This window comes from Theropithecus gelada, chromosome 2, assembly GCF_003255815.1.
Source record: "Theropithecus gelada isolate Dixy chromosome 2, Tgel_1.0, whole genome shotgun sequence".
Lineage (NCBI taxonomy): Eukaryota > Metazoa > Chordata > Mammalia > Primates > Cercopithecidae > Theropithecus > Theropithecus gelada.
The window spans coordinates 142,717,862-142,744,928 of NC_037669.1; the positions used below are offsets into that span (position 1 = coordinate 142,717,862).

The following is a 27,067-nucleotide window of genomic DNA, read 5'->3' on the forward strand; positions in this document are numbered from 1 at the left end:
AAAAAAAAAAAAAAAAAAAAAAAAAAAAAAAAGAAAGAACCATTGGTCTAAATGGACTACGAGCCTTCTATCCTGAATTTCTATGGTGATAGCACAAAGTCGGGTAAATACATGGCCCTCACCTGTAATGAGTGCTGTGGGGAAAGTGATGGGTTTGTAAATCATGAGTGAAACTCAAAATGAAATGGGGCTAGGCAGGGAACTATGCTTTGGAAGTAAGAGGAAGCAACAACTAGAATGTGGTACTCTTTAAATATTCCCATATGAAACTCTAGGGGTAAGGGTTCAAATGCATCCTCAAGAGAAGAAGAGTTACGGGTGGGGCATTTCCATTTTTTTTTCTGAGTTGTCATCTTGATTATGTTTCTACTTGAAATTTAAAAAGCCTATGATGATCATTTTCCTATAAATGGAACTGATATTTTGTTACCAATTTCTAACCCCCCTTAACCTTACTTTAGGAAGAATGTATTTAGTGCCTACTCTGTGCCTTAATCAGATTTGAAATGCACTAAAATTATTTTTGTTCCATTTTTGTAAGAAAGGAAGATCCGTATCATTGTGATTGGTCCCGAGGGGTAGGAGGAGACTTGGCTTCTTCCCAGGTCTTCTTTATAAAGAGCACAAGTCCAGGAATATGAGAGTTAGTTCAAATCACAGGAAGAGAATAGTTCAGTGTTTCTTAAAAGAGCTTCATTTCAGGTGTATGGCTCAACCAGGAGTCCAACAGGAAAGGTTTTCCTGACTTTCACACTCAACCAAGTGCATGTTTATGGGTGATATAATGCAATCATATATCATATATGTGACATAAATGTCATAAGTAGTGCTTGATTTCCTTTGAAAATTACAGAGAAAATGAATATGTAATATTCCCATTCCGATTATCATGTAATGTGGATATGAAAGGACCACCACCTAGTTATAATCTAGGGAGGACGCACTGACAGCTAATCTGGATAGCCTGACAGTTCTGAATAATGAATGGTCATTTTGTAGTGGCATCTGGTTCTCTTTTTAAGGGAAGGCATTAGGGTGGAAATAGGAAATTTGAGTTCTGCTGCCCTGAGTTAGCCCTAGGTCCATGGGCGGCCACAGGCCTAGAGTGACAAACCATCCCATTTGCCTGGGACTTCCCCAGATTTAGCACTGTGACCTGTGTCCTGGGAAACCCCTCAGTCCCAGGCAACCCAGGATAATTGCTCATCCTCTGTGACAGAGAAGACAGAGAATGAGGTGATTGTAAAGCTTTGCATTCTAACTTTTGGAAGCTCTTATGCTTCCCTCTCATGTTGGGTTTAGGTTCCTGGAAAGTGTTTCTGATGAAGTTTATATGAACTTGCCCAAATATCAAACTGAATTAAACCCTTGTTCCAAGGAGGAAGTTTCCCAGATGCCATACCAAGTGCATTATCCAGTATGTGTCTTTGAATGCTGCATATTTACCTATTTTGAAGAGACTGCATTCAGGTTTTAAAAACAACATCAGCCTCTACCTGTTCTACTCTCTTTTTTTTTTTTTTCCTTTCGAGATGGAGTTTCGCTCTTGCTGCCCAGGCTGGAGAGCAACGGCATGGTCTCAGCTCACCGCAACCTCCTGCCTCCTGGGTTCAAGCGATTCTCCTGCCACAGACTCCCGAGTAGCTGGGATTAAAGGCATGCGCCACCACGCCCAGCTAAATTCACCTCAAAGTGCCAAGAGTAGAGATACCTCCACTGAAAAGTTTGTTGTCAAAAGGAGAGAGGGGGGAGATGCAACAAGAAACACATACTAGCCTAAGATATTCATCTTCACTTTCCAAGACTCACATGTGAACTGGGGAGAAGGATTTGAAGGGAGTCAAGTAATTGCTGCGTCTTCTTAGGGCTTAGGTGTGACTTCTAGCCACTGGGCGCCAGCTGTTCTTTCCATAATCCACTCAGAGCCAGCCCCTTACAGGCCTGTCTGCTATGGTTTTCGTACTTGAGCTTACCCTTATGGTTTTGTTTTCTTCACTTGGCATTGTATATGTGTATGTGTGTAACTAAACCCTATTTTAAAAATGAGGGAAGCAAGCCCAGGACATAGAAGAGCAAGCCACTGAAACCCGCTGAGGCCAAAAAGACATTTGTGAAACATTCCAGGAGGCGCTCTGGGCAGCCTCTGATTCACTGGCCTCCCTCATCGTCTGCAGCTCCTGGCTTAGGGAAGCTGCCAAAAGCACTTTCTCTATGAGCTGTGGCTCTCTGTTTCCTGGTGTTGCAAAAGGCAAAAGTTCAGGATTGAAGCCTTTACCTTTTCCATGTTTGCTTCTTATACAGCAAATCTTGTGCCGGCTTAGAATTGAGTCCAGGGAACTTCCTCGCTTTGAACACACACTTAGAGCTTTGTAGAAATGACCAAGTGTATCCTTGTCGCAGGCAGCACTCACCAGAGGGTCATGTCCAACATGAATAACCCCCACCACCTCCCCATTCCCGTGTTGACCGTTTGCTTCACCAAGGACACAGTCATTGAATTGTATCTCAGATGCCTTGGCACAGGTGGTTTTTGTTTTGTTTTGTTTTTTGTTTTTGTTTTTGGTTATGTTTTCCTTTATAATGAATAATACCAATTAAGTGTTTCTGGTCACAAATCTGCAGAGCATGGTTTTATCAATTTCCCAGAAGAGAAAGCCAATTATTCCAAAAAGAAAAAAAAAGAAAAGAAAAAAGGAAAAGGAGATGAAAACAATGAAAAAGAAAAAGATAAATGGGAATCTAAATTTAAATTCTGACTCTCTTGGAAGGAAAAACAGAAAAGATGTCCCTGCTTTAGCTTTGATGCATTCCTGCTTCGATGGAGAAATCTTCTGTTTGGGTTACTCCTTTCTGTGGGGACTGGCAACAGTCTAGAGCTGACGAGGTCTTTAGCCTTTTTGAGGCAGTTTGTGGCAGTCTGCCCTAATCCGGCTTGGCCTCAGATACTGCATTTGGAATACTCTGACTTTTCTTTTCTTTTTTTTAAGACGAGCTTCGCTCTTGTTGCCCAGGCTGGAGTGCAATGGCGCGATCTCAGGTGACTGCAACCTTCACCTCCCGGGTTCAAGCCATTCTGCCGCCTCAGCCTCCCAAGTAGCTGGGATTACAGACACCCGCCAACACACCCAGCTAATTTTTTGTATTTTTAGTAGAGACGGGGTTTTACTGTGTGGGCCAGGCTGGTCTGGAACTCCTGACCTCAGGCGATCCATCTGCCTCGGCCTCCCAAAGTGCTGGGATTACAGGCGTAAGTGACCTCACCTAGCTCTTTTTTTTTTTTTTTTTTTTTTTTTAATGGAACTATTGTTCTCTCCCTAAAATGTTCTGGAATATTATCCCAAGGAGTATTTTGTTCATCACAAATTTAGATGTTTTGTCTTCCCATGCTCTGCTGAGGACTCTGTTTCTCTTTTTCTCTGCCTCAGGCCTCCTCTGCCCCCAATGTCAAAAGCAGTGGTTTTAAAGAATCTCAACCACCAGTGAAGCTCATTAGCTCCAATGTCAATGATGGTTCAGTATGGTTTGAAATTAAACAACTAGAGGGAGCAGAGAGGCAAGTTGAATCGTGGGTTCCTCGGTTGAGTCAAGTCGCCTGGCTTCTACGATACTGACCAGTTTTATGACCTTGATAAAAAATTCACTTTCTCTGAGTTTTGGTGTCTTCATCTCCATAAGGAGAGGTTGCACCAAGCAGAGTCTCAGCTTTGACAGTCTTGATTATAGTCTAAGCTGTATTTGTTGTTTTTCAGATAATTTGGGGCTTCTTTCTTTCATTCTACCAAGAAAATATTGAGTTTGATGCTTACATGGCCATGTTTTTGTTTTATGCTTTTTAATTTTTATTTTCACTTATGTTTTACATTAAAAGATAAATTCATGTAGGAAAACTTAAAATAGTACAGAAAAAGAGAAGAAAGATCTCCCATCCCTGATACCCGGTTTCTTTTGCAGAGGTGCTTGCTGTTGCCAGTCTCAGGTGTATCCTTCTGTGGAGATTTGCTGCACATGCATAATATGCCCCACCTTTTCTAATCGCAGATAGTAACATGCTTATACATACAGTTGTGTCCTTTGGGCTTTTCCCCTTCTGGACGATCTCTAAGAAACACTGGAATCATCATACAGAGTTTCTCTAAATGGATGGACCATATCTCCCACTGATGGACATTAAGATCATTTTTAATCTTTTGCAATTATAAACAATACTGTTTTGAATATCCTTGTACAAACTGCTCTGTTGGTATGTGCTTTACTTTGAAAACAAAGCTATCATCTAAGTTCCACTCTTTTCCAGACTCTACAGTTAATAATGAGAGATGTTTAGTCTGAAAGATCAAATCTAAATTAAGTGGAAGAAATCAATGTCTCCACCATTACTTTCTGCGAATATCTCATGTAGGGGCAAGTGTTTTGAAGACTCCCATAGGTATGGCTTGGGAAGAGCTCTTCTCCAAGTCTGAAACTCCCCCAGATTAGGACTCAGATATTAATAAAATCTACTGAGCAATATCTGGTTGCTATGTGGCTTTGAGTAACACAGTACATTGCTGGTGAGTACGCCCAATGCAGCATTTTGTATACCGACAAGGGCAGTCTACCTAAGTGACTGATGATAGACCTACTAGAATTTGTTATGTCAGTAAGTTACCAGGCCTGAGTCAGTTTTAAAATTTTTCAAAGTATCTAAAAGTCATAAAAATTAACATAGGGCTGGGCGCGGTGGCTCATGCCTGTAATCCCAGCACTTTGGGAGGCTGAGGCAGGTGGATCACTTGAGGCCAGGAGTTGGAGACCACCCTGCCAACATGGCAAAATCCTGTCTCTACTAAAAATACAAAAATTAGTGGGGCAGGGTGGCACACGACTGTAATCTCAGCGACTCGGGAGGCTGAGACAGGAGAATCTCTTGAACCTGGGAGGCAGAGGTTGCAGTGAGCCAAGATAGCACCACTGCACTCCAGCCTGGGTGATAGAGTGACACTCTGTCTCAAAACAACAACAACAACAACAACAACATGGGGTTAACAACCTGTGCCTTTGAAGCCTTTTTTTCCTAACCTGGGGGTTTCTGATACCAGAACTATTGGACATCTTTTTTGTCTTTAGTAGATGTATCAGATACTACCATATTAAATATAACTACTAGTAAGAACATACTTTTACAGAAGGTTCAGAAATGGCTGTTCCTTGAAATAATTATCATTCTTCCATCTGCGCCTCTCTTCCCTGGATGACATAGGTTTCAAGAATTAAACCCTTCTGGATGTCTGGATTTTGTCTTACTTGAATCTGTACTTAAGAGAACTTTTTCCCTGTGACACCATCTGTGCACAATCCTTTACCTCCCACCCCAGGCCTTCAAGTAGAAGTTGTAATTATACTATAACAAGCTCTAGAAGTGAAATACTCATTTCAGGTTTTTCAGCATCAATCATGACTGTTTTTTCTCTTGTTCTTAATCTAAGAGTGTAAGAAATGCCCAACTGGTTTTATTCATTCATCAGATTGTTTCCTGAGCTTTCCCTGTGTACCTGGGATTGGGCCAGGAGGTGAGAATCCTTGGTGGCGGGCTTAATTCTAAGAGGGAAACCTAACTGTCTAGGCAATATACGCTGATATCTTCCCTTTTACTAGCATGTTACTGGGCCCAGAGTTGTAAATCTATCCAGGCTCTCCTCGAACCCTCCCTCTTAGTAACGCAAGCAACATTTGGGTCCCTATTTTGATGGCCTGCTATGTGTGTGGTACTTTTTTGCAAACAATTGAAAGCAGATTGTCTGTACAGGGTTGCTCTGAGGCTTCAGCAGTTGTTACTTTTCTTCAGTCTCAGATGCGACAGAAGGTGGCTAAGGACAGTTGGACGGGGTACAAGAGGATCTCGATTTTGGTCTTGGCTCTACTTGCCACTAACCAGGGCACATCCCTTAACCTTTCTGGGTTATAGTCCCTATTCCATAAAATAAGAGGATGGACTAGATAATCTCCCAGGTTCCTTATGTAGCCTAACAGTTTCACATTCCAGAAGCCACACATAAAAATCCATCTCATTTCTTCATACCTCCCTTCCACCAGCCCGTTAGTTCTCATGAAGGCAGGAGCTACTTTTCCAAGTTTAAGCCCAGTGCACGACACACAGCAGGAATTGCAATAACAATTTCAGTGAGTGTATGAATAAAAAAAGAACGTTTTTATCCCATCTTCACCTCCATCCTGGAGAAATTTCTGCCATTGAATTCTTCCTCAAAGAAATCTATTCTTCTCTAGAAAAGCTTCAGTGTTGGTATTGTCTTTCAAATATATATATATATGTTGTTCAAATATACACATATATTATACATTTAATACATACATTTAATATATCGAGGTTTGGGCTACTTAAATTCATTTAAGGAAATTTACTTGTAAATCATATTTCTACATAATATCCATAGCAAACTGAAGATTAAAAATATTTAACTTAAGCCACTGGATGTGGTGGCTTCCACCTGCAATCCCAGCACTTTGGGAGGCCAAGGTGAGAGGATTGCTTGAGCCCAGGAGTTCAAGACCAGCCTAGGCAACATAGTGAGATCTCATCTCTATGTTTAAAACATACACATATATATGAAATATTATAAAAATATACATATATTATTAAGTGTTTTAAAGTTAGTGATACTAAATATAGCAAAACTTGAGAATTTTTTTCTCAGAAATGAAGTGAGTATATAAAATTATACCTTCTTGTCTTTGATGTTGACCTAGGAGGAAATAGACTGAAAAGCATGGTTTTCTTCATTACATGACATTGCCCAGCAGAAGTTAAGCAAATTTGACTGGTAAACAATTTTGAGAAAAACTAGCACTTTTAAAAATGCATTTTTGTAGAAATACCAATTATAAAATTTATTTAAGGATTTTAAAATTATTTTTGTAAAGTGAAGTCCTTTTTTTTTTTTTTTTTTTTTTTGAGACAGAGTCTCGCTTTGTCGCCAGGCTGGAGTGCAGTGGCGCGATCTCAGCTCACTGCAACCTCCGCCTCCTGGGTTCAAGTGATTCCCCTACCTTTGTCTCCTGAGTAGCTGGGACTACAGGCATGCATCATCACGTCCGGCTAATTTTTTTGTATTTTAGTAGAGGCGGTGTTTCACCATGTTGGCCAGGATGATCTCCATCTCCTGACCTTGTGATCCTCCCGCCTCCACCTCCCAAAATGCTGGGATTACAGGCATGAGCCACTGCTCCTGGCCGTAAAGTGAAGTTCTATATGCTGTATGGTTGTTAAATGCAGATAAATAAAGAATTTTCAAAAAATTTAAAATATTTCTCATGTCTTTATCCAGGCACAACATCTTTAGCATTTCTGCGTAATTTTTTTCTCACTAATTTCTCCCTTTGAAGAGACAAACATTTTTTTCTCAATCAGATATTTGTTCCTGAGTTTAGCTCATAGCTCAGGCTTCCTTGCGGCATGCTTTTCAAACAAAGGATTAATGAAGTCCTCTTTATATGTCGGCTCCTGATCTAGGTGCTTTGTGGTACATGTTACTTATCAGTTCACTGGTTCGTGTACCAAAGATCACATGCCCTCCTTACCTCTGCCATAAACACACAGATGAACTGAAAAAGTATACACATGCGCGCACACACACACACACAGATGATCTGGTGAAATTATCTCTTAAATTATGATAACCTTTGTGGAATTTGCTTTAGACCACTATGTTCTATGTAAGGCTTAAAGTGTACTCTAGACAGGGAAGTGTGAAATGAGATTTTAACACAAACAAAAGCCGAGACTAGATGAGTCAGGATTGGGGCCAGTATTTGAGCCTCCATGAATTGAATTAAGGTAATAATTACTTAAACAGTAATGGTTAACAGGAAAGTACTTTGGAAGGAATCTCAGGAATCTATACTCCAAAGCACAAAACATTCTGATGGTCTATTTTTGATAAGGTATTGTGGGCCCTGGTCATTAATCTGTATGTTCTTCCCTCCTGCAGTGATGAATCACCAACACCAGCAGCAGATGGCCCCCAGTACCCTGAGCCAGCAGAACCACCCCACTCAGAACCCACCTGCAGGGCTCATGAGTATGCCCAATGCGCTGACCACTCAGCAGCAGCAGCAGCAGAAACTGCGCCTTCAGAGAATCCAGATGGAGAGAGAAAGGATTCGAATGCGCCAAGAGGAGCTCATGAGGCAGGTATGGCCTTCCATGGTGTCTGGTGGAGGCTCCCTGGCCTTGGTGCCAAAGCTGATGGATAGGTAGCTGCTTACCTTCAGGGTAATGCTTCTAGAGAAAAAGAGAGAATAGGGCTCCAAGCCCTACTCCAAGCCTCTTGATTAGAATCTAGTTTCTTCTCTCAGTGTTCTGCCTGCATTTTCAGAACCAAGTTTAAGAGTACAAGGATGAGCTGTATTATCATGCTGCCTTTGACTTCCACTGCTAGTCTTTAGGAGGAGAGAAAGGAGAAAGTAGAGAGATAAGAGTCTGTTGTTGTGTAACAAATTATTCCAAAATGTAGTTGCTTAAATAGCCATTTCGTCATATCACACAATTTTGTGGGTCAGAATTTAAAAGGGGCTCACCTGGGGCTATTCTTCTGCTCTACATGGCATTGACTGAGGTCATTTAGTGGTATTCAACTGGTAGGTGGGTTGGTCTGCCTAGTTCACGATGGCTTTACCTAAGTGGGTGGCATGATGGTGAGGATTGCTGGAAGACTGGGCTTAGCTGGAACAAAAGCCTGGGATCTATGGTGTGGCGATCTCAGAGTAGTGGTACTTATTACACAGCAGCTTGGGTTTCCAAGAAAAAGCATTCTAAGAGACAGGAAGTAGAAGTTGCCAATTTCCTGGGGCCTGGCTCTGGAAACGGTCATGGAGTCGCTTTTGCCATACTCTTTTGGTCAAAGTAAGTCACAGAGAACTGCCCTAGATTCAAGCAGATAGTGGAGTGGATGTTCCTCGAAAGAAATGACAAAGAATCTTGGTCCACCACAAAGCATGAAAAAGAGGGAAACTGAAGGAAGAATGAGAAGGGAAAGTGGTTTGTATATGGACTCCAACAGAGTGCTCTGATTGATGCCTGGGCATCAATCAGGCACTTTTGTGCCATACTCCATTCATTCACTTTTTATTCCCTCACTCAGGAGTATGTTACCATGTGCCCTCTGTGGGTCAGGCTCAGTGCTGTACTTCAAAAACGATTACAAGAGAATCCCTAAAAGAACCTACAGTTCTCTCCCTGTTTCAGTGGCTTGGTCTATGGAAGAGCAGAATTCTTTCTTCTGTGTTGCTAAACTAATATAATCCATGTTTGCAGGTCTCATACTTTTTTTCTGGCTACATTTTGGGAAGAAAAGCTTCAGTTTCTTGTTTTAACTTTGCAGACTTTGTTTTGTGACTCACATGAAGCAAGATACGTGAATAACTTCCTTTTGCTACTTTAGAGAAATCAGAGAAATAAGTAGTTTTAACATTCCAGAGAACTTTCTTGGAGCAGAGCAAAGGACTGAGCATGTTAGAGTAAACGCTGTTTTTTAAAAGCTACATTTGATGCTTTCAGAAATACACATTGACTTCCATAAATGAATAATGTATTTCTCATCAAATAAATTCCGGGATATAAGAAATCTGTATTGGGTGAGGTTTAAAATGCATGGTAAGTTAAAATCATTTCTCAGATATAGTCTTTGAAAATGAGGAAAATGAATATAAATTGTGCTTTGTTGCTCAGCTGAACTTTCCTCCAAATTTGAGGCATACAACTTAATAATTAGGTAACTACAGTTGTCTTTTTTACCCTGAGGATTTATGTTTGAACTTTCACAGTTATTTCAGGCTAACGGTTGTTTATACTGATTTTAGATATATAGTGTCATATTTCTTGATGGGAAATAATTGTGTTATTAATGGTTTTCTGTCTTTGAATAATAATTTTATTTGGAATAATTTTTCTATTTTATAATGTAGGGTAAACAGTATTCCAACAGCATTTTACACAAAGATGTGACCATTCTACAAAGAATGACCTGCTTCTCTGTTTTTGCGGTTGTGTTTCTCTTTCTCTTGCTTCCCCACCTTCTTTCCCACAGAAAGTATTTCTGAAAAGGAGTGGGAAAAGTGCCCCAAATTGTTTCTTTTATTCTAGCTGTAAGTGCCTTTGAACCAGGATGTAGTACTGATGGTTCATATTACAGAAATGCCAACCAAGTTCCTTAAATGCTGATCCTTGGAGGCTGTGGAACGCGGGGCGTTGTGCTGCATCTTAGTGAGCAATTGCAGTGTGTATGAAGCAGGAGAAAAGGTTGTCCAGATTTGCTCACAGAGGCTCACGTAGTTCAGCCTTGACTCTGTGTGTGTGTGTGTGTGTGTGTGTGTGTGTGTGTGTGTGTGTTTGTAGTTAGGAGGAGATGGAATGGTGGAGTGGATGGTTCTGGTGTTCTGATGCCTTTTTATTTTTGTTATGGAGTACAGGAAAAGGTCTAAATAGACTTTTTAATCATGACAGATTTCTTCCACATGCAGAAGCAGCATGCTCCTGATTGTCAAAGATAGGATTTAAGACCATATAATTAATGGCATTGGAGTGTTCTATAATAGTTTTCTGGGGCGTTTATCAGGATGCCTGATTATTCAATATTCAGGTGTGGACTGTGTGTTTCATCTTGGTGGAGTTTTTGAACTCTTTTGGTGATTCCCTGCTTCACTTTTTGAACCTAAGCCATGGCAGCAGCGGGAAATGGACTGGAATTAAAAGTGCTCTTTGGCTCACTTGTTTAGTTGCCTTCCGGCATATGGTAGGAATTTGGAGAGATGGGGGAAATGGTGGTCCTGGTGAAATTTAAAGGTTATCTGTAGGCTTCTGTTTGTTCTGTCTATCCTACCCCTATGTCCTGGGTAGTCAACAACTGCCTGAATATCCCTTGCTCAGTGGACAGTTTGTAATTACACTGGCTCTCCTCTTGCTTGTAGGCGGCCTTAATTGCACAGCCTGTCTTCTTGGGACCCATGCCCTGCAGGTAGGCCTAGACCTACCTGCCCTTCTACCATCCGAGCCTCTCTGGGAGCAAGGCCCCAGGCTATGCTCTCTTTCTACAGTAGAAAGGGAGGCTGGCAAAATTTAATAAGTAGATGAATTTATCCCCTAATTATTAATACATTATCACTGCTGTCTATAGTTTATCATTCTTGAATGATACGACGAATCTGAAAGGTCCTTATGGAGAATATGCTATATAAATATTGTTTCAGTTTTCTTCCTGTTCCTTCTGCTATGCCATTATTCCACTAGGCATATAGTTTGATGATGTTGTGCCATGAAAAAAACAACTCTTTGGTCCTCGTTGCATGATTTGATGTATACCGCAATGCCAAAGGTTCACCTATTAACTCATTGGCATTAAAATCATGCTAGGATATTAACAAAATGGATCTGAGGATCTTTGATTACAACTCTAAAGCGAGCCTTCATTATTTCAGTACGGAAGCTCGTATTTTTTCCTTCCTTCATTCCTTTATCTCTTCATTCATTCAGTCAATATTTATTTAGTAGAAAATAATAGACAGGTAAATGGGACGTGACTGCCTTCAGATAACTTGTATTTTAGCAGAGAAGGAAAAATAATTAACTCTAATCCAAATTCATGGCCAGAAGGGTAAATTAAAACCAGTCCCTGCTTCGGAGGGACCCAGTGGCTACCATCTTTGACTTTCATTACTGGAATTGAGACCAGATGCACCTGAGCAGAGTTCTGTGAAAGTGAGCATCAGATACTCCTTTTTCTTTCCACTGACCCCTCAGGTCAACAAACTGTTACCATCTACAGAATTAGGATCAAAAGAGCCAGTAAGGTTTGCTATCTCTGCTGATAAGGAATCTTCCGAAGTAGGAGAATTTTCTTAAATGCGGTCCCTCCAATTTAGCATTGGCTGCTGTAGCAACAGAGCTGAGCTACTTGTATCTGATAATTGATGAATTGTCTTGAAATATGGCAGACACTCTCCAAGTAGAGGGGTACCAGGGAACATGAGGGGATCCCACCAGGCCTGCAGTACACAGCCGTATCAAGAAAGTAGACCTCTTCCCACTGTCAACAGGCATCTACCATGGAAGACATAAAGAGTGCATTTTTGTGAAAGGAAGTCCTTTGTCCGTGATAGAATTTTCTTTTATTTTTATTGAATTTCCCAAAGGCTGTGAGGCTCCTTCAGGTTCACCAAAAAAATGGCAACTCTAGAAAAAAAAGCAATTCTTATTGAAGGTTTGCTTTCTCTTCATTTTTTAAAGGAAATTAAAATTTTGTTTGTTGAGGTTTTTTTTAAGTAGAAAAAAATTTTAATTCCTGACTAAGTGTGGTGGCTGATGCGTGTAATCCCAGCACTTTGGGAAGCCAAGGTGGGGGGATCACTTGAGGTCAGGAGTTCGAGACCAGCCTGGCCAACATGGTGAAACCCTGTCTCTACTAAAAATACAAAAATTAGCCAGACATAATGGCAGGTGTTGGTAGTCTCAGCTACTCAGGAGGCTGAGGCAGGAGAATCGCTTGAACCTGGGAGGTGGAGGTTGCAGTGAGCTGAGATCGAGCCACTGCACTCCAGCCTGAGCAACAGAGTGAGACTCTGTCTCAAAAAAAAAAAAAAAAAAAAAAAAGAATATATATATATATATAAATTACTGAGTTACTTTTGTGATTAAGATTTTAAAAAAGTATTTTTGCCAAGTGCAAGAAGCCAGACTTCCACCCAAAACTACATCCTGTATGATTCCATTTATGTGACATTCTGGATGAACAAAACTATAGGGACAGAGAAGAGATTAGGGTTGGCAATAGAGAAAGAGGAGACTCCAAAGGGGCAGCACTGAGGAATTGTGGGGCAGATGGCACAGTTCCGTATCTTGGTTGTGGTGGCTATTTCACAGCTCTATGCATTTGTCAAAACTCAGACATGTATACCACAAAGAGTGAATTTTACTGTATGTAAGCAAAAAGATAATAAAAGAAAATTAATTGCTATACACGAAAAGACAAAACATATGTTTATGGTACACAATGTATAAAATACTAAGCAACAAAAAAGGAAATTATAATCACCTATACTCTTACCTAGAAAGAGCAACTGTCAATATGTTGATGATTTCTTTCTAGTGTTTTTGTATGTATCATGTGTATCAATGTGTCTACTTTGTTTTTTAAAAGACAAAAGTGGTAGCATACTTTAATACTGTTTTGTTGCCTCTTCTTAATATATTGAGAAATGATTTGTTTATTCTGTGTCAGCTGTGAAGTTGTGCTGTGACTTTGTATGTACCCATTCCAAGCGCCTAGAATCCTTTCTACAACAGGCCGTACATAAATTTTTAAAAGTCATGAGCCACACACACCCACAATGACTACAGAATATTCTGTTGTTACAACTGAAAAATTCAATGCAATATTTGCTCAGTATCCTAAAAGGCATGATTGCAGCTTTACCAAATGAAGTGGGAAATTGTAGTCACGGGTAAGACATTGAGAAACAGGCTTGTCAGTGCCTGTTTATCTAAAAGAACAATTCCTTGACATGAAAACAGGCATATGGCTTTACCTGAAGGAGTATTTCTTTTCATGTGTATTATTCATTTAAATATAATGGTTTGGGGCCATCTGTCTGGAAGATTTTAAGCTCGAGGACCAGAACCTGGAAGATGAGTAAGTGGCAAAGCCTTAGCTCCCCCTTGTCCCTTCAATGGGGCTGCCTTGTAGAGAAATCATTATTCCCAAGCAAATTCAGCCCTGCTTTTACCCTCAACCTTTTTTTTTTGGAGTGGGGGTGGTTGAGGGACAGGAGAATGCAGTTTGTGAAACAAAAATGCTGACTAAGCCTGGTTTCCGGTCACCGGGGCAACAGGGACTAGGAAAGAGGGAGGCCTCGGAATTCTTTTGGCAGGTCTGTGGGATTTCTGCCGGGCTTGACAGCCACCAGGCCAGGCGGGCCAGCTGGCTGACCTCGCACAGCCATCCTGACAGAGGGCTCCTGGAGGGGGACACACCTGGCTGTGAGCAGCGCTGGCCTCGGGAAGGTTCTGAGGCTGGGTTTTTTTTTGTTTGTTTTTTTTTTTTCATGCAAAGAGTAGCTTTTTAGCGAGCTAGGCAAGTGTCACTTTGGAGCAGATCATGAAGCATAAATGTAGGGCTATTTCATAGCCTTTGCTTCAGAACAGAGGACTATTTAAATTTTAGAAAAGCATTTCGTAGCATTAGGTTTCAGACTTGACTGGGTTAGCAGAGGTCATGTAGTCTAACATTTTGTGAATCTATAAATCCCTCTGTATAAGCTTGGCTATTTAAGTTCATTCATTCATATATTTGTTTTACAAATGCTCTAGGCATTAAATGTGCAACTGTTAACAACAGACCCAGCCCCTTCCCTCACAGAGCCTCCATTCTAGCTTGTGTCAAGTGTTTTATTTGCCTACACGTCCCAGAAATAATCCATTTTCCAAAATGTCCCAGTGTGCCCTTGTTGTTGAATAATAGTATCAATTCAAGTCTTTTTTTTTCTTTTTCTTCTTTTTGAGACACAGTCTCACTTCATCACCCAGGCTGGAGTGCAGTGGCGCAATCTTGGCTCACTGCAACCTTCACCTCCCAGGTTCAAGTGATTCTCCTGCCTCAGCCTCCTGAGTAGCTGGGATGACAGGTGCGCATCACCATGCCTGGCTAATTTTTTGTATTTTAGTAGAGACAGGGTTTTGCCATGTAGGCCAGACTGGTCTCGAACTCCTGGCTTCAAGTGATCCGCCCACCTTGGCCTCCTAAAGTGCTGGGATTACAGGTGTGAGCCACTGCACCAGGCCTCAGCCTTCGTTTTTTTTAAGTGAAGACAGAAGAGCATCTAAATTATAATGTTTTCTTTAATGTGATTTGAAGGGACAACAGAAACCAATTGTGGAATAATACAAATTTGTTTTATGCACTCTGAGTAAAAAGAGCAACAAATAGACCATAGATAATAATGACAGACTTAATAAATGCCTTCCTAAAAGTATTGCAGTTTCGATTGTTCTTTTATAGGGACAATGTGGCAAGTGAGCATTAGTGATGAGTTGTTTCAAAAAGAGAGTCTCCGGGAAGTGTGACAGTGCATTTCTAGAATCCCTTGGCACTGAATTAAAAAAAGATATACATCAGTAATTTTGTTTTGTCTCTCCCCCGCCACCCCACCCCGCCCAGTAAAGAAGATAAATAATTCAGCATTCTCTCTCTGAAGTCCTTCAGGGTTTTGGCAGAGAAAGCAATTTCTCTGCATCCAGAATAACTATTTTAATACTGGGATTTCACAATACTGTCTTTTTTTTTTTTTTTCATTTTTTTTTCCTACTCACCCCAGCCTTTATAATTAAAACAATCCAATCTTCCATTTTTGCAGAGTCCCTGGCCACACACACTTAAATCAAGCAGAGCAGCCTCTGAAGAGCTGATTGTCATTTGTTTCCCTTTTGAAGTGCATTCTGGTGAGGGCAGGAGCTGGCTGGCAGAGTGTTCCCTCAGCCAAGGCAGGACAGAGCTACAGATGCTTTCAGCTGCTGTTTACTTTCTCACCTCCTCTGTTGGTTTATTCCACAGGCAAGCTGCAGGCCAACGACCTGGAAGAAAAGGAGGTTTGAGGTTTGCTTCCAGGGACACCTTCAGCTCACAAATCATCATTTGTCTTTCACATGCTTACTTCTCCAGATATTTTACATATCACCCGTCCTCCAGCTGCTAGGAAAGGGTGTTTTTAACCCATAAATAATTACTCACTTCAGAGAGCGAGATAGATGACCACAAACTCACCAAGAGATTCTTGAGCCCTTATTTTGCAAGTCTTTCCACCCCAAGCTTGGACATAGACAGAAAATAAATTTGTCAGAGGAGGGTTGCATCAGGGTTAGCAGGGCGAGCTTTCCTTCTGAAAAGTGCCCTCAAAATCGGAATTTATAACTTTGCTTGATGGGTTGTGAATTCCTAGGACATGAGCTCCACTCACATACATTGAAAACTATCATTGAATATGTCCAGTTCATTCTGTTGCCCTGTTCAAGGGAGGAAAACTATGTTCAGGAAAGTTAAATCGGCTGTTTCATAAAATTTCCTCTGACCTGTCTGAGGTAGAGGGGTTGGAATTTCTATTTTATAGCTGGGAAAACAGGCTCGGAAAAATGAAGTAACTTGCCCAGTTCTCACAGCCAGTAGGTGAAAGGATTGACAATTTGAGGTCTGCCAACCTCAACTTGTCTTTCTCTGCCTCACTGAGACTTTGCCACAAACTGGGCCTCAGTTTCCTTATCTATAAAATGGAGATAACTGGGTTGTCATGAGGATGAGATGAAATAGCATGTTTTTTTTCTTCTTCTTTTCTCTCTCTCTCTCTTTTTTTTTTTTTTAGATGGAGTCTCAGTCTGTCGCCCAGGCTGGAGTGCAGTGGCGCAACCTCGGCTCACTGCAACCTCCGCCTCCTGGGTTGAAGCAATTCTCCTGCATCAGCCTCCCGAGTAGCTGGGACTACAGGCACATGCCACCATGCCCGGCTAATTTTTTGTATTTTTAGTAGAAACAAGGTTTCACTGTGTTAGCCAGGATGGGAAATAACATGTTAAAGGGCTTAGAACAGTGTTTCACACGCAGTAAGCAATATGCAATTTTTAGCTAATATCTCTGCCTCCCACACCATTTAACACTATCAGTAGCTTGTTCTGTTGACTGCCTCACTGTGCCAGGTCCATTATAAATATGCTTTCTCATCTTTGTAGCATCCCAGCAAGATCAGTCTTATAAACCACCTTTTTTTTTTTTTTTTCCAGATAAACAAACTATCAAGAAAGGTTAAGAATTTAGTTCAAGATGCCACAACATGTAGTAGCTGAACTGGGATTTGAACTCCAATCTTTCTGGTTCCAAAGACAGTTTTTCTCCTGTGCCATGCTGCCTTTTCAGTGCCAAGCTCTCGACATGTCTAATAGCATTAAACCCCAACTACTGTTTGAGAATTCCAGTGGCTAATAGCCTGGAGAATTGAGAAGCAAGCAGTTCCTGCACTGAACTGATAACTAGAAAGCCCTTCATCGTATCTGCCTCAAATCTAGGCTAGAAGAGATCTTCCTTCTTTCCTGTGACAGTTCATTAATAGTTTGAGAGCCACTGTGTGCCCTTCTAGTCTTCCCCTGTGGTTAAATAGCCCCATGCTTCTTCATAGGATGTGATGCCCTGACCCGTCGCTATCCTGATTGTTCTCTGGTCACTCTTTGTAAAGATTTCAGTTAAGGTAAAGTGTTGGGTAGGGGCCTGGATGCAGCCTTGCACTTGAAGGTTGATTGGAGGAAGAGGTCAGTTGGAATAGCTAGAGGAGCAATGATGACCTGCTTCTTGAGATGGAAAGTAGGTTTTGAGCTTGGTCTAGGAAACTGAAGATTTGTTTGGAGGGCAGAGTGGACACAGAGGGGACCCTGGAAGGGATCTTTGAATATACCTATTTAATTGGAGCACAGTGGGAAATGAGTGACAAGCCAGCTTAACGTTTGTTTTCCTGCCTCGACTAGAGGGGGCAGAGGAAGGATGGGGCGCTGAGTGAAGCCAGCTGCACCACTGATGCTCAGCGGCAGAGGCCTGGAGTCATGCCTTCAGCCAGCCTTGGCCAACTGTCACCCCTCTGTTTCCATGGAAGCTTACTTCATCCCGTGCCTGTCTTTGCCTTTGCTTCAGCTGCTTTAGTTTCATCCATTTTGACTGCTGCTGTTTGGTCTAAGTCAGATGTTTGCATTTTTACCCATGCAAGAGTAGTGGATGTCACGTGGCAGTCCAAATCCTACTGGGTCTGGGCTTTAATTTTATACCTACATTTAGTGTAAAACAAAACCTTCCCCTGTTTGGATGGGAACATGTTGGTGAGGTTACTAACCCCTTTTATTTTCAGACCTCGGGTTTTGTACTGTTTCTTTTTCTCTTTCAGTTCATGAGTTGAAATAAGAAAGTATTTTCATTCAAAAAAAGGCTAGAATTTTTAAAGTTCTAAATACAGAACTTGTAATATAAACTTTAAGTGAAATAAAACATCTCGCTACTCTCCATTTATATTCAGAACAAATTTTATGTTATATAAAAATGGTTTATAAACCTTTCCTCGTTTGAAAAAATTGTTTTCTTAGCCTTGGTGACCATTATGAATTTCACACTTTGGTTTAATCCCTCCAAGGTGAAAGTTGACCAGGAAGAAACCTCTCACCACTTAAAGTGGATCAGTTCCACATGACAGTGTGACTTAAAATTGTTTATTTTGGTTTTTTGAGATTGGAATTCAGAAAATGAAATAAGAATAATAATTCCTTCAGCATTTATTATGTGATCTAAGCACCTTGTAGTGTTATCCTGCCTTATCATCACAGCAACCTTCTTGGGTGGGTGCTATTATCATCCCCACTTTACAAATGAAGAACAGAGGGCTAAGTAACTTTCTGTTAGATAGCAGGACCAGGGTTCCAGTTCAAGCATCTAGCTTCTGACCACTTGGCCCTCCTGCTCATCCTATGTTAGGGGCAGGAAAGAATGCAACAGGACCATTTCTTGAGGATGGAGTCTTCACCTGGCTAGTTGGATTGTATACAACAGGCTATTATTTCACTCATATTCGTGATTGAGGTGAGATTGCATGTTTTTAGTTTGTATTTCCAAGTACCCAGTGTATGCCTAGCACTGTTAAGGTAGTTGGGATGTAGGAGTGAACATGACAAACAAGGACCCTTCCCTCGTGGAGCTTACATTCTAGTAGGAAAGACAGAGAATGAAGACCTAAGTTGCATTGAAGAAAATTAATGCAGATTAAGAGACAGAAAAATGACAGGGGTGAGGCTATTTTAGGCAGGAGTGACGTAGGAGCATCTCGGAAGAGATGATATCTGTAAGAGGCAGGCATTAAGTGAGGGAATAAGCTTTAGGAAGATCCGAGGAACATCTTGCAAGAAGAGGGAACAGTTGGTGCAGGTGCAGGAGGTGGGAGGAGCAGCAGAGAAACTGGGAGACTGGAAGAGGGTGAAGGAGGGGAGCACATCAGAGACATGGGAGGAAAGGGTGGCCAGTGCTGTTATGCAGGGTGTGGTGGTCTGCAGCGAGGACCTGCCTCTATTTACCATCCAGGTGGAACAAGAAGCAGGTGGCTTTAGAGCAGGGGGCCACATGAGCTTTACTTTGGCTGCTATGTGAAATAACTTGTGACCGAAGAATGATTTTGGAATAATCTTAGACAAAGTGTTGTATTATAAATAATAACTTTCTCAGACTGGCCTAATTTATATTTCAAAGCTATTATTCAGGCCGGGTGCAGTGGCTCACTCCTGTAATCCCAGCACTTTGGGAGGCCAAGGCGGGCAGATCACTTGAGGCCAGGAGTTTGAGACCAGCATGGGCAACATGGCGAAACCATATCTCCACTAAAAATACAAAAATTAGCTGGGCGTGGTGGCACATGCCTATAGTCCCAGCTACTCAGGAGGCTGAGGCACGAGACTTGCTTGACCTGGCAGGCAAAGGTTGCAGTGAGGCGAGAGCACGCCACTGTACTCCAGCCTGGGTGACAAGGTGAGACTCCATCTCAAAAAAAAAAAAAAAAAAAAAAGGGGGGCAGTCATTCTGGGCACATTCAACACCCTTTCTGATTTCTCTCTCATTTGTTAGTCAGTTGAAGGTAGAAAATGATACTGTGAGCCCCCTACAGACAGAAGGCAACATTTGCCCTTAGGATGACTTGGTGGTTAAGTCTTCAGGGTAGTTAGGGAAACATCAGGGCTGGAGAATAGAGCTTCTGTTCTCTTTGATTTAAAATAGATGGAACAAATGTGAAATGGCACAGTGAAACATTTCCTGCAATGTAGTATAGGTTTTTCAGCTTTGGTTATCATGAATAATCCTTTAAATTTTATTTAGATATTTTATTTATATATTTAGACACACAAACATTATTTTCTGTTTTATTTAGTAGAAATAGCTAGGAGTAATTTAAATTAATAGGAAAGTTTAGAACTATTTGTTTTCTATCTAATTTTTGATATTTGTTCTTATTTTATATATCATTACAGATAACAATTCATACGTGTTATACATAATGTATTTTTTTTATCCCATGAAGTTCCAGAAATGATTCTTACTATATCTAAATTTAGAACTCCTGGTAATTGCAGATTCAACTTGTATTCTTTTTTTTTGAGACAGAGTCTCGCTGTGTCGCCCAGGCTGAAGCACAGTGGTACAATCTCAGCTCAATGCAACCTCTGCCTCCCGGGTTCAAGTGGTTCTCCTGCCTCAGCCTCCCAAGTAGCTGGGACCACAGGTGCATGCCACCACGCCCGGCTAACTTTTGTATTTTTAGTAGAGACGGGATTTCACCTTGTTAGCCAGGGTGGTCTCGATCTCCTGACCTCGTGATCCACCTGCTTCGGCCTCCCAAAGTGCTGGGATTACAGGCTTGAGCCACTGCCCAGCCTCAACTTTTATTCTTAGGACTTATGTTGATAAAAGTTTGTCAAATAGAAAGGAATGCAGCCATCTCATCAACTTTTATATTAAAAGTGTCTTTGTTTAGAGGTAAACTCCCACATTTATTCAGAATGATTGAAAAATGGAATATTCTAGTAAAGTTCATGTTTTTGGATAATGAGGTTATGAGTCAAAAGATTCTTGCATTTATGGTTAATAAAGTACTAGAAATTTACCATTGACAAGGTACATTTTTTCAAACTGTGGCTCAGGGTATGTGAGTGTGCTTGAGGGATGGGGACTGGTGGGGTCCAGGCTTTTTATGCCAGATTCAGTCCTTGTTGCTCCTGAGGCTTTCAGGAAAACTTTGGTTGGATAATAAGGTTTCTAATGCACCCTGCCTGCCATGTTAAAAACAACTATCAGAAAGTCACTTGATTTTTCTAGGTTTATTCAGAAGGCACTTCCAAGATTTAGATGGTGAATGAAAATAACTTCTTACCAAAAAAAATCTCCATTTTTTGGTTTGCTTTTTATAGATTCCTGAATAAAATTTGTTAGTTAAGTATTCGATTATTTGCAATTTAGATGAACAGAAGTGAGCCAGAGACCCTTTCCAGCTAGAAGATTTATTTCAGTATAAGTTAACAATACAGTTGTTTTTTTTTTTAAATCAATCAGTTCTCTCATGGTTTGTAACAGCACAACGAACTCTAGTAACTGAAAATTTTTATAGCCGATGACTTCACTAGGACTTGTCTAGACAGCAGTTACCCTCTAAAGTCACAGCGTGTTAGGGCTGGAAAGATCTAACAAAGATACTGTAATTTAGAAGTCCTAAATGTTCTGTTTGCCATTGTAGCCATGGTTTTACGGTTTGAGGGACAGTGAGACCAATGACTTCAGCATGGAAAGTGGGAAACTGATAGGCATAAATATGGGGAAAGGCCTAACCTTAGTTTGGGATGCAAATGTAAACATATAAAAGTATTCTCTGGAAACAGCAGCAAATTTGAAAGGAATTTGATGTCTGGTTATGTTTGTCAAAAAGGAGAGACTCCTGGAGATCATACCTAGAGAAAGTAATTGCAGTCAGTAGATTTCTAGCATTTTGGATGGACTCTCCTTGGCAATGTAATGCTAGCTTTTATAAAATAATGTTTATATTATTTGTTTTTGCTAATGAAATCCATATGCTGTGAAACAGTTACTTGTCTGTGGGATTTGGATTGGATCTACATGTTTCCCCAATCTTCAGCATTTTAGTCAACGAAGTAGTCAAATGGATTGACTTTTTTTTTTTCCTTTTTTTTGAGACAGCGTCTCACTCTGTCATCCAGGCTAGAGTGCAGTGGCGTGATCTCTGCTCACTTTAGTCTCAACCTCCCAGGCACGAGGCTCCTCCTACCTCAGCCTCCCAAGTAACACCAGTCCCAGCTAATTTTTGTGTTTTTTGTAGAGACAAAGTTTCACCATGTTGCCCAGGCTGGTCTCGAACTTGTGGGCTCCAGTGATCCGCCCACCTCGACCTCCCAAAGTGCTGGGATTATGGACGTGAGCCACCGCCCCTGGCCACTGATTGGCTTTTCAAAGTAAACTTTCAACTCATTGTTTTGCTTTCCTGTCTGTAAACATAAAACTGCCAGATGCAATTTAATGTAGAGCCTATACTCTGTAATTCCACAGTTTTACTGGCCTGTAAGTGGCAAAGACCAGAATGTACCTTATAGTCCAGAGGAATCTGATTGCTTTGATTGATGTAGATTTGGTTTGAGAACCTGAGACAGAAATAGCCTTGTCTCTGAGAAGTGTTTTGAGAGGACTTTCTATGATTTGGGTGTTTAAATAATTGCATGGGTGGGATGATTGCAACAGTTAAGTGCCCTTAGGTCAAATAATAGCTGAGCTTCCCATTAACTTTGTGAATGTGAAGTGACTTATGTCTGTAAGACTTTCTTCAGAGAAAGAATACCAATGGTTGCCTGGTGATTTTGACTTGCTGGGAGTAAATACACAGTGCTTTGTATTTGGTGAAAAGTTTTTGTTTTTTTTGAGACGGAATCTCGCTCTGTCGCCCAGGCTCGAGTGCAGTGGCGTGATCTTGGCTCACTGCAAGCTCCGCCTCCCAGGTTCACGCCATTCTCCTGCCTCAGCCTCCCGAGTAGTTGGGACTACAGGCGCCCGCCACCTCGCCCGGCTAGTTTTTTGTATTTTTTTAGTAGAGACGGGGTTTCACCGTGTTGGCCAGGATGGCCTTGATCTCCTGACCTCGTGATCCACCTGTCTCGGCCTCCCAAAGTGCTGGGATTACAGGCTTGAGCCACTGCGCCCGGCCTGGTGAAAAGTTTTGATGTGACATACATTCTGCTCCATGCCTTGTGACAATGAGTGAATGACTCTTGCTTCCCACTCTGACTGTTGTTACTTCTGTAGGAAGCTGCCCTCTGTCGACAGCTCCCCATGGAAGCTGAGACTCTTGCTCCAGTTCAGGCTGCTGTCAACCCACCCACGATGACCCCAGACATGAGATCCATCACTAATAATAGCTCAGATCCTTTCCTCAATGGGTAAGTTAATATTTGGGGGCCACTTATTTTTGTTCTCTTTATTATGTGATCTAGACTATGATATGATCTTTGTTTACATTGGGAAGAGGTGGAGAACTTGAGGGTTGAGGGTGAGGATAAAGGGAGGAAGTGGGAGGAGCTGGCAGAAAATAGAAAGGCAGGGGAAGTCATCCACCTTTTAAAAAAATTTCCAAATTAAAAAATTAGTGATAGGACATAGAGTAAACCCCTAGTCAAGAATTTGAAAATGGGCATGAATTTATATATTTTTTAAACATGATAGTGTTGTTTAGTACTTATACTTGGAAAAATCTTGTGGTTTTATGTAACCAACAGGGGATAAAAGCATGCCATATGGCAAGTTGAGAACAGAACAATTAAGAAATGATGTTCGGCCAGGCGCGGTGGCTTATGCCTGTAATCCCAGCACTTTGGGAGGCCGAGGCAGGTGGATCACCTGAGGTCAGGAGTTCGAGACCAGTCTGACCAACATGGAGAAACCCCGTCTCTATTGAAAATACAAAATTAGCAGGATGTGGTGGTGCATGCCTGCAATCCCAGCTACTCAGAAGGCTGAGGCAGGAGAATTGCTTGAACCCGGGAGGCGGAGGTTGCGGTGAGCCGAGATTGCGCCATTGCACTCCAGCCTGGGCAACAAGAGTGAAACTCTGTCTCAAAAAAAAAAAAAAAAAAAAAAAAGATGATGTTCAGGGTGAAATGTGAATAAGATCTGTAGTTTAGTAATTAGTATTCTACAATGTCAGGTTTCTGGTTTTGTTAATTGCACTATGGCTATGTAAGATGTTATCACTGGGGAAGCTGGTGAAGGGTACATGGGAACTCTCTGTACTCTTGCTGTGTCTTCTATGTGAGTTTAAAATAATTTCACAATTTAAAAAGTAATTAAAACAAAGGAGCAAAAAGGAAAGAGAATTTAGCCAGAAATATCTTCATGAGCAGAAGTAGTTTTTAAATCAGATAAAAAAGGCAATTCTGTATTTCCTATGCCTTTTCTTCTGCCCTTGCAGAGACATCTGGCAAACAAACAAATACAATTATGAACATTATTAAAGATAGAGATAAAAACAAACAGTAGCTGAAATAATAAGTAATGGAGGTTTCAAGTTGTTAATTTTAAAGTATTTGAAATACAGAGAAGTACAAAGAATAATGTGAATTACCCATGTACCCACTACCCAGATTTGCCATATTTTCATTTAACCTTATTTTTTAATAAATAAAATATTACAATTAATATTTGAATCCATCCCCCCCACCACTGAAATCTCATTTCTTTTCCTTTCTGTCCCCAGTGGTAGCCACTATTCAGAAACTGGTGTGTGTCCATCACACAGACTTTTATACCTCTTACTGCCTTTAGTGTATGTATCCATAAGCAATATTCTACATTGTTTTCTGGTTTTTTTTTTAAGTTTTACATAAATGGTGTCATACTCTGTATGTCGAAGAGTGTTTAAATGGGTATTTTGAGGTGAAAAGGAAATCAGTGTCAATTCACTGTGAATGGCCACACCTGATTACTTTCATTTTCATGAGGATATGTATTTCAAAATTAAAACTTTCCTTCCTCCCCAACCTGGAAAGTTGGGCAGAATGGCACAACTACACTAGTTTAGAGCTTTTGTGACTGTGTTTTAATTTTGAGATTTATTTAGTGGGCTCGCATTGAAGTTTCTTCATCTTTTGCTCTGCAGAGGGCCATATCATTCGAGGGAGCAGAGCACTGACAGTGGTCTGGGGTTAGGGTGCTACAGTGTCCCCACAACTCCAGAGGACTTCCTCAGCAACGTGGATGAGATGGATACAGGTAGGAGCAAAGCCTGCAAGCACTTACAGTGGGCTTGTGTTTTTTAAATGTTCTCTTCGGTCATCTCAATTTTCTTTTTCTTTTCTTTTTATAATTTCAACTTTTATTTTATATTTGGGGGTACACGTGCAGGTTTGCTACATGGTTATGTTTTGTGATGCTGGGGTTCGGGATATGATTGCTCTCGTCACCCAGGTAGTGAGCATAGTACCCGATAGTTTGTTTTTCACCCCTTGTTCCTCCCCACTCCCAGTAGTTCCTAGTGTCCATAAAAATGTTGAAAAAAAATGGAATGCTTCATCAATTTACATGTCATTCTCATGCAGGGGCCATGCTTATCATTCCAGTTTTAGTATATGTGCTGCCAAAGCGAGTACGGTCATCTCAATTTTAAAATCCAACCAGAAACACTCAATCTCAACAACAACATCAAATAACAACTGAAAAGCCACTGAACCCCCAGGCACTATTAATAAACTGTAGCCCCTTCCTCATAGATTACACAAGTATAGTTTTACATCTGGGCACAGGATTTTAAATTCTGTGTGTGTGTGTGTTTTTTTTAAATTCATCTTTGTTCCATATAGTCCCTTCCTCACAATTGCATCAAGACACCACTGTCTGCTTTGCCATGCTTCCACAGTGGGGTATTCATGCCGTTCTAGTTTTCATTTGTAGTATATGGGCCACCCTTTCTCCTGGAAAGTGACACTGGTTTATAGTTCCAGTACCCAAATTTTTTCATGTCATTCACTGCATTTGAAAAGCAATTGGGGCCGGGCGTGGTGGCTCAAGCCTGTAATCCCAGCACTTTGGGAGGCCGAGACGGGTGGATCACGAGGTCAGGAGATCGAGACCATCCTGGCTAACACGGTGAAACCCCGTCTCTACTAAAAAAAATTACAATAAACTAGCCGGGTGAGGTGGCAGGCGCCTGTAGTCCCAGCTACTCGGGAGGCTGAGGCAGGAGAATGGCGTGAACCTGGGAGGCGGAGCTTGCAGTGAGCTGAGATCCGGCCACTGCACTCGAGCCTGGGCGACAGAGCGAGACTCTGTCTCAAAAAAGAAAAAAAAAAAAAAGAAAAGCCAATGGCAGTGGGCATTTGGAATGTTGAGCAGCTCAGAGGATTCAAAATTGTCAGTTCCAAGTTCCAACATGGTAACGACATCCTCCCTCAGCAATTAAAGAGAAGAGAGTCAGGGTTACTTTTACCTTGTCCCCCAGCCTGTGCATCCTTCAGGTCCAGCCTCAGCAGGCTTCCTGATTACCTTTCTTTTTCTCTTTTTCTCAAAGAGTGAGACTTCTAATTGCAGAAACTGAAATTAGTCTTATTAGCCTTATCTAGACTTAATTATGAAAGTCATAAACTCACAGAAGATATTCTAGAACCAAAAATGAATGACAGCAGGGTGTCCACTATTTGGAGTTATTCATGCAAGTTCCTCCTCCATTATCATTGATGATAGAAAAGTAATTGTTTTGTATTGAAAATAAAAAATTGCTTCCCCCAAAGTGTTTGCCATAGTGCCTGTGGTTTTTTGCACTCCACTCTTACATGGCTCCTCTTTGTGTTGTGAATCTAAATTGTTGGAAAGACCAAGAGTCAAACTCATAGCCAGGTGTCTTACAAATGCAGTAAATTAAAGCTCCTCCCCCGGTGTCTTTCGTGTAGGTTGTCGTCTTTGCGTTGAGAAGATTGCAAAGACTGTCTTGTGAGGAGTCACAAGTTTGTTACTTCAGTTCTCCTCCTCATCCCCGCCGACAACCCCCTGCCCCTTTATCTCTCTCTCTCTCTCTCTCTCTCTCTCTCTGTTTTTTGAGTGTGAGATTTATTTTACTGTCTTTGGAATAGCCTTAGAAAGTGGCTCCTTTCTATGTTTAATAATTGTTTACTATCATCTTCTAAACACTGGGCAGCCAGTAAGGATAAAAAGCAAAGTTAAGGAAAAAAGTTCAGGAGATCTAAATCTAAGTTTGGCATTCAAGAAAACAAAACCATAAAAGAGGATGGATTCTACTCTATGTCTCTTTAAAATAACCTCAAGTGGGTAAGTAGGGAGCGTTTTATTTTGAAGCCGTAATGTGGAATTAAATGATGTCCTGAAAAGAACATAGTTTCAGCCAACAGGCAGCCTGAGCTGAATCCTTGCTTCTCCATTCCTAGTAGCGCCTTTGGGTAAGTTACATAGCCTCCATA

The 27,067-nt window shown here is 41.1% G+C and overlaps 1 protein-coding gene and 1 pseudogene across 5 annotated transcripts in view; one reads left to right on the forward strand and one right to left on the reverse strand.

The window, feature by feature from the left end:
* The window catches only part of WWTR1 (WW domain containing transcription regulator 1), a 217,737-nt gene that overhangs the window by 183,135 nt on the left and 7,535 nt on the right, over positions 1–27,067 (forward strand). For all 5 annotated transcript variants that reach the window (XM_025375094.1, XM_025375096.1, XM_025375095.1 and 2 more), the window contains 3 exons: positions 7,986–8,188; positions 22,908–23,041; positions 24,757–24,869. In XM_025375094.1, the coding sequence (XP_025230879.1) occupies positions 7,986–8,188; positions 22,908–23,041; positions 24,757–24,869 (450 nt within the window). The remainder of the gene's footprint in view (positions 1–7,985; positions 8,189–22,907; positions 23,042–24,756; positions 24,870–27,067) is intronic.
* LOC112619856 lies at positions 25,151–25,246 on the reverse strand (annotated as a pseudogene).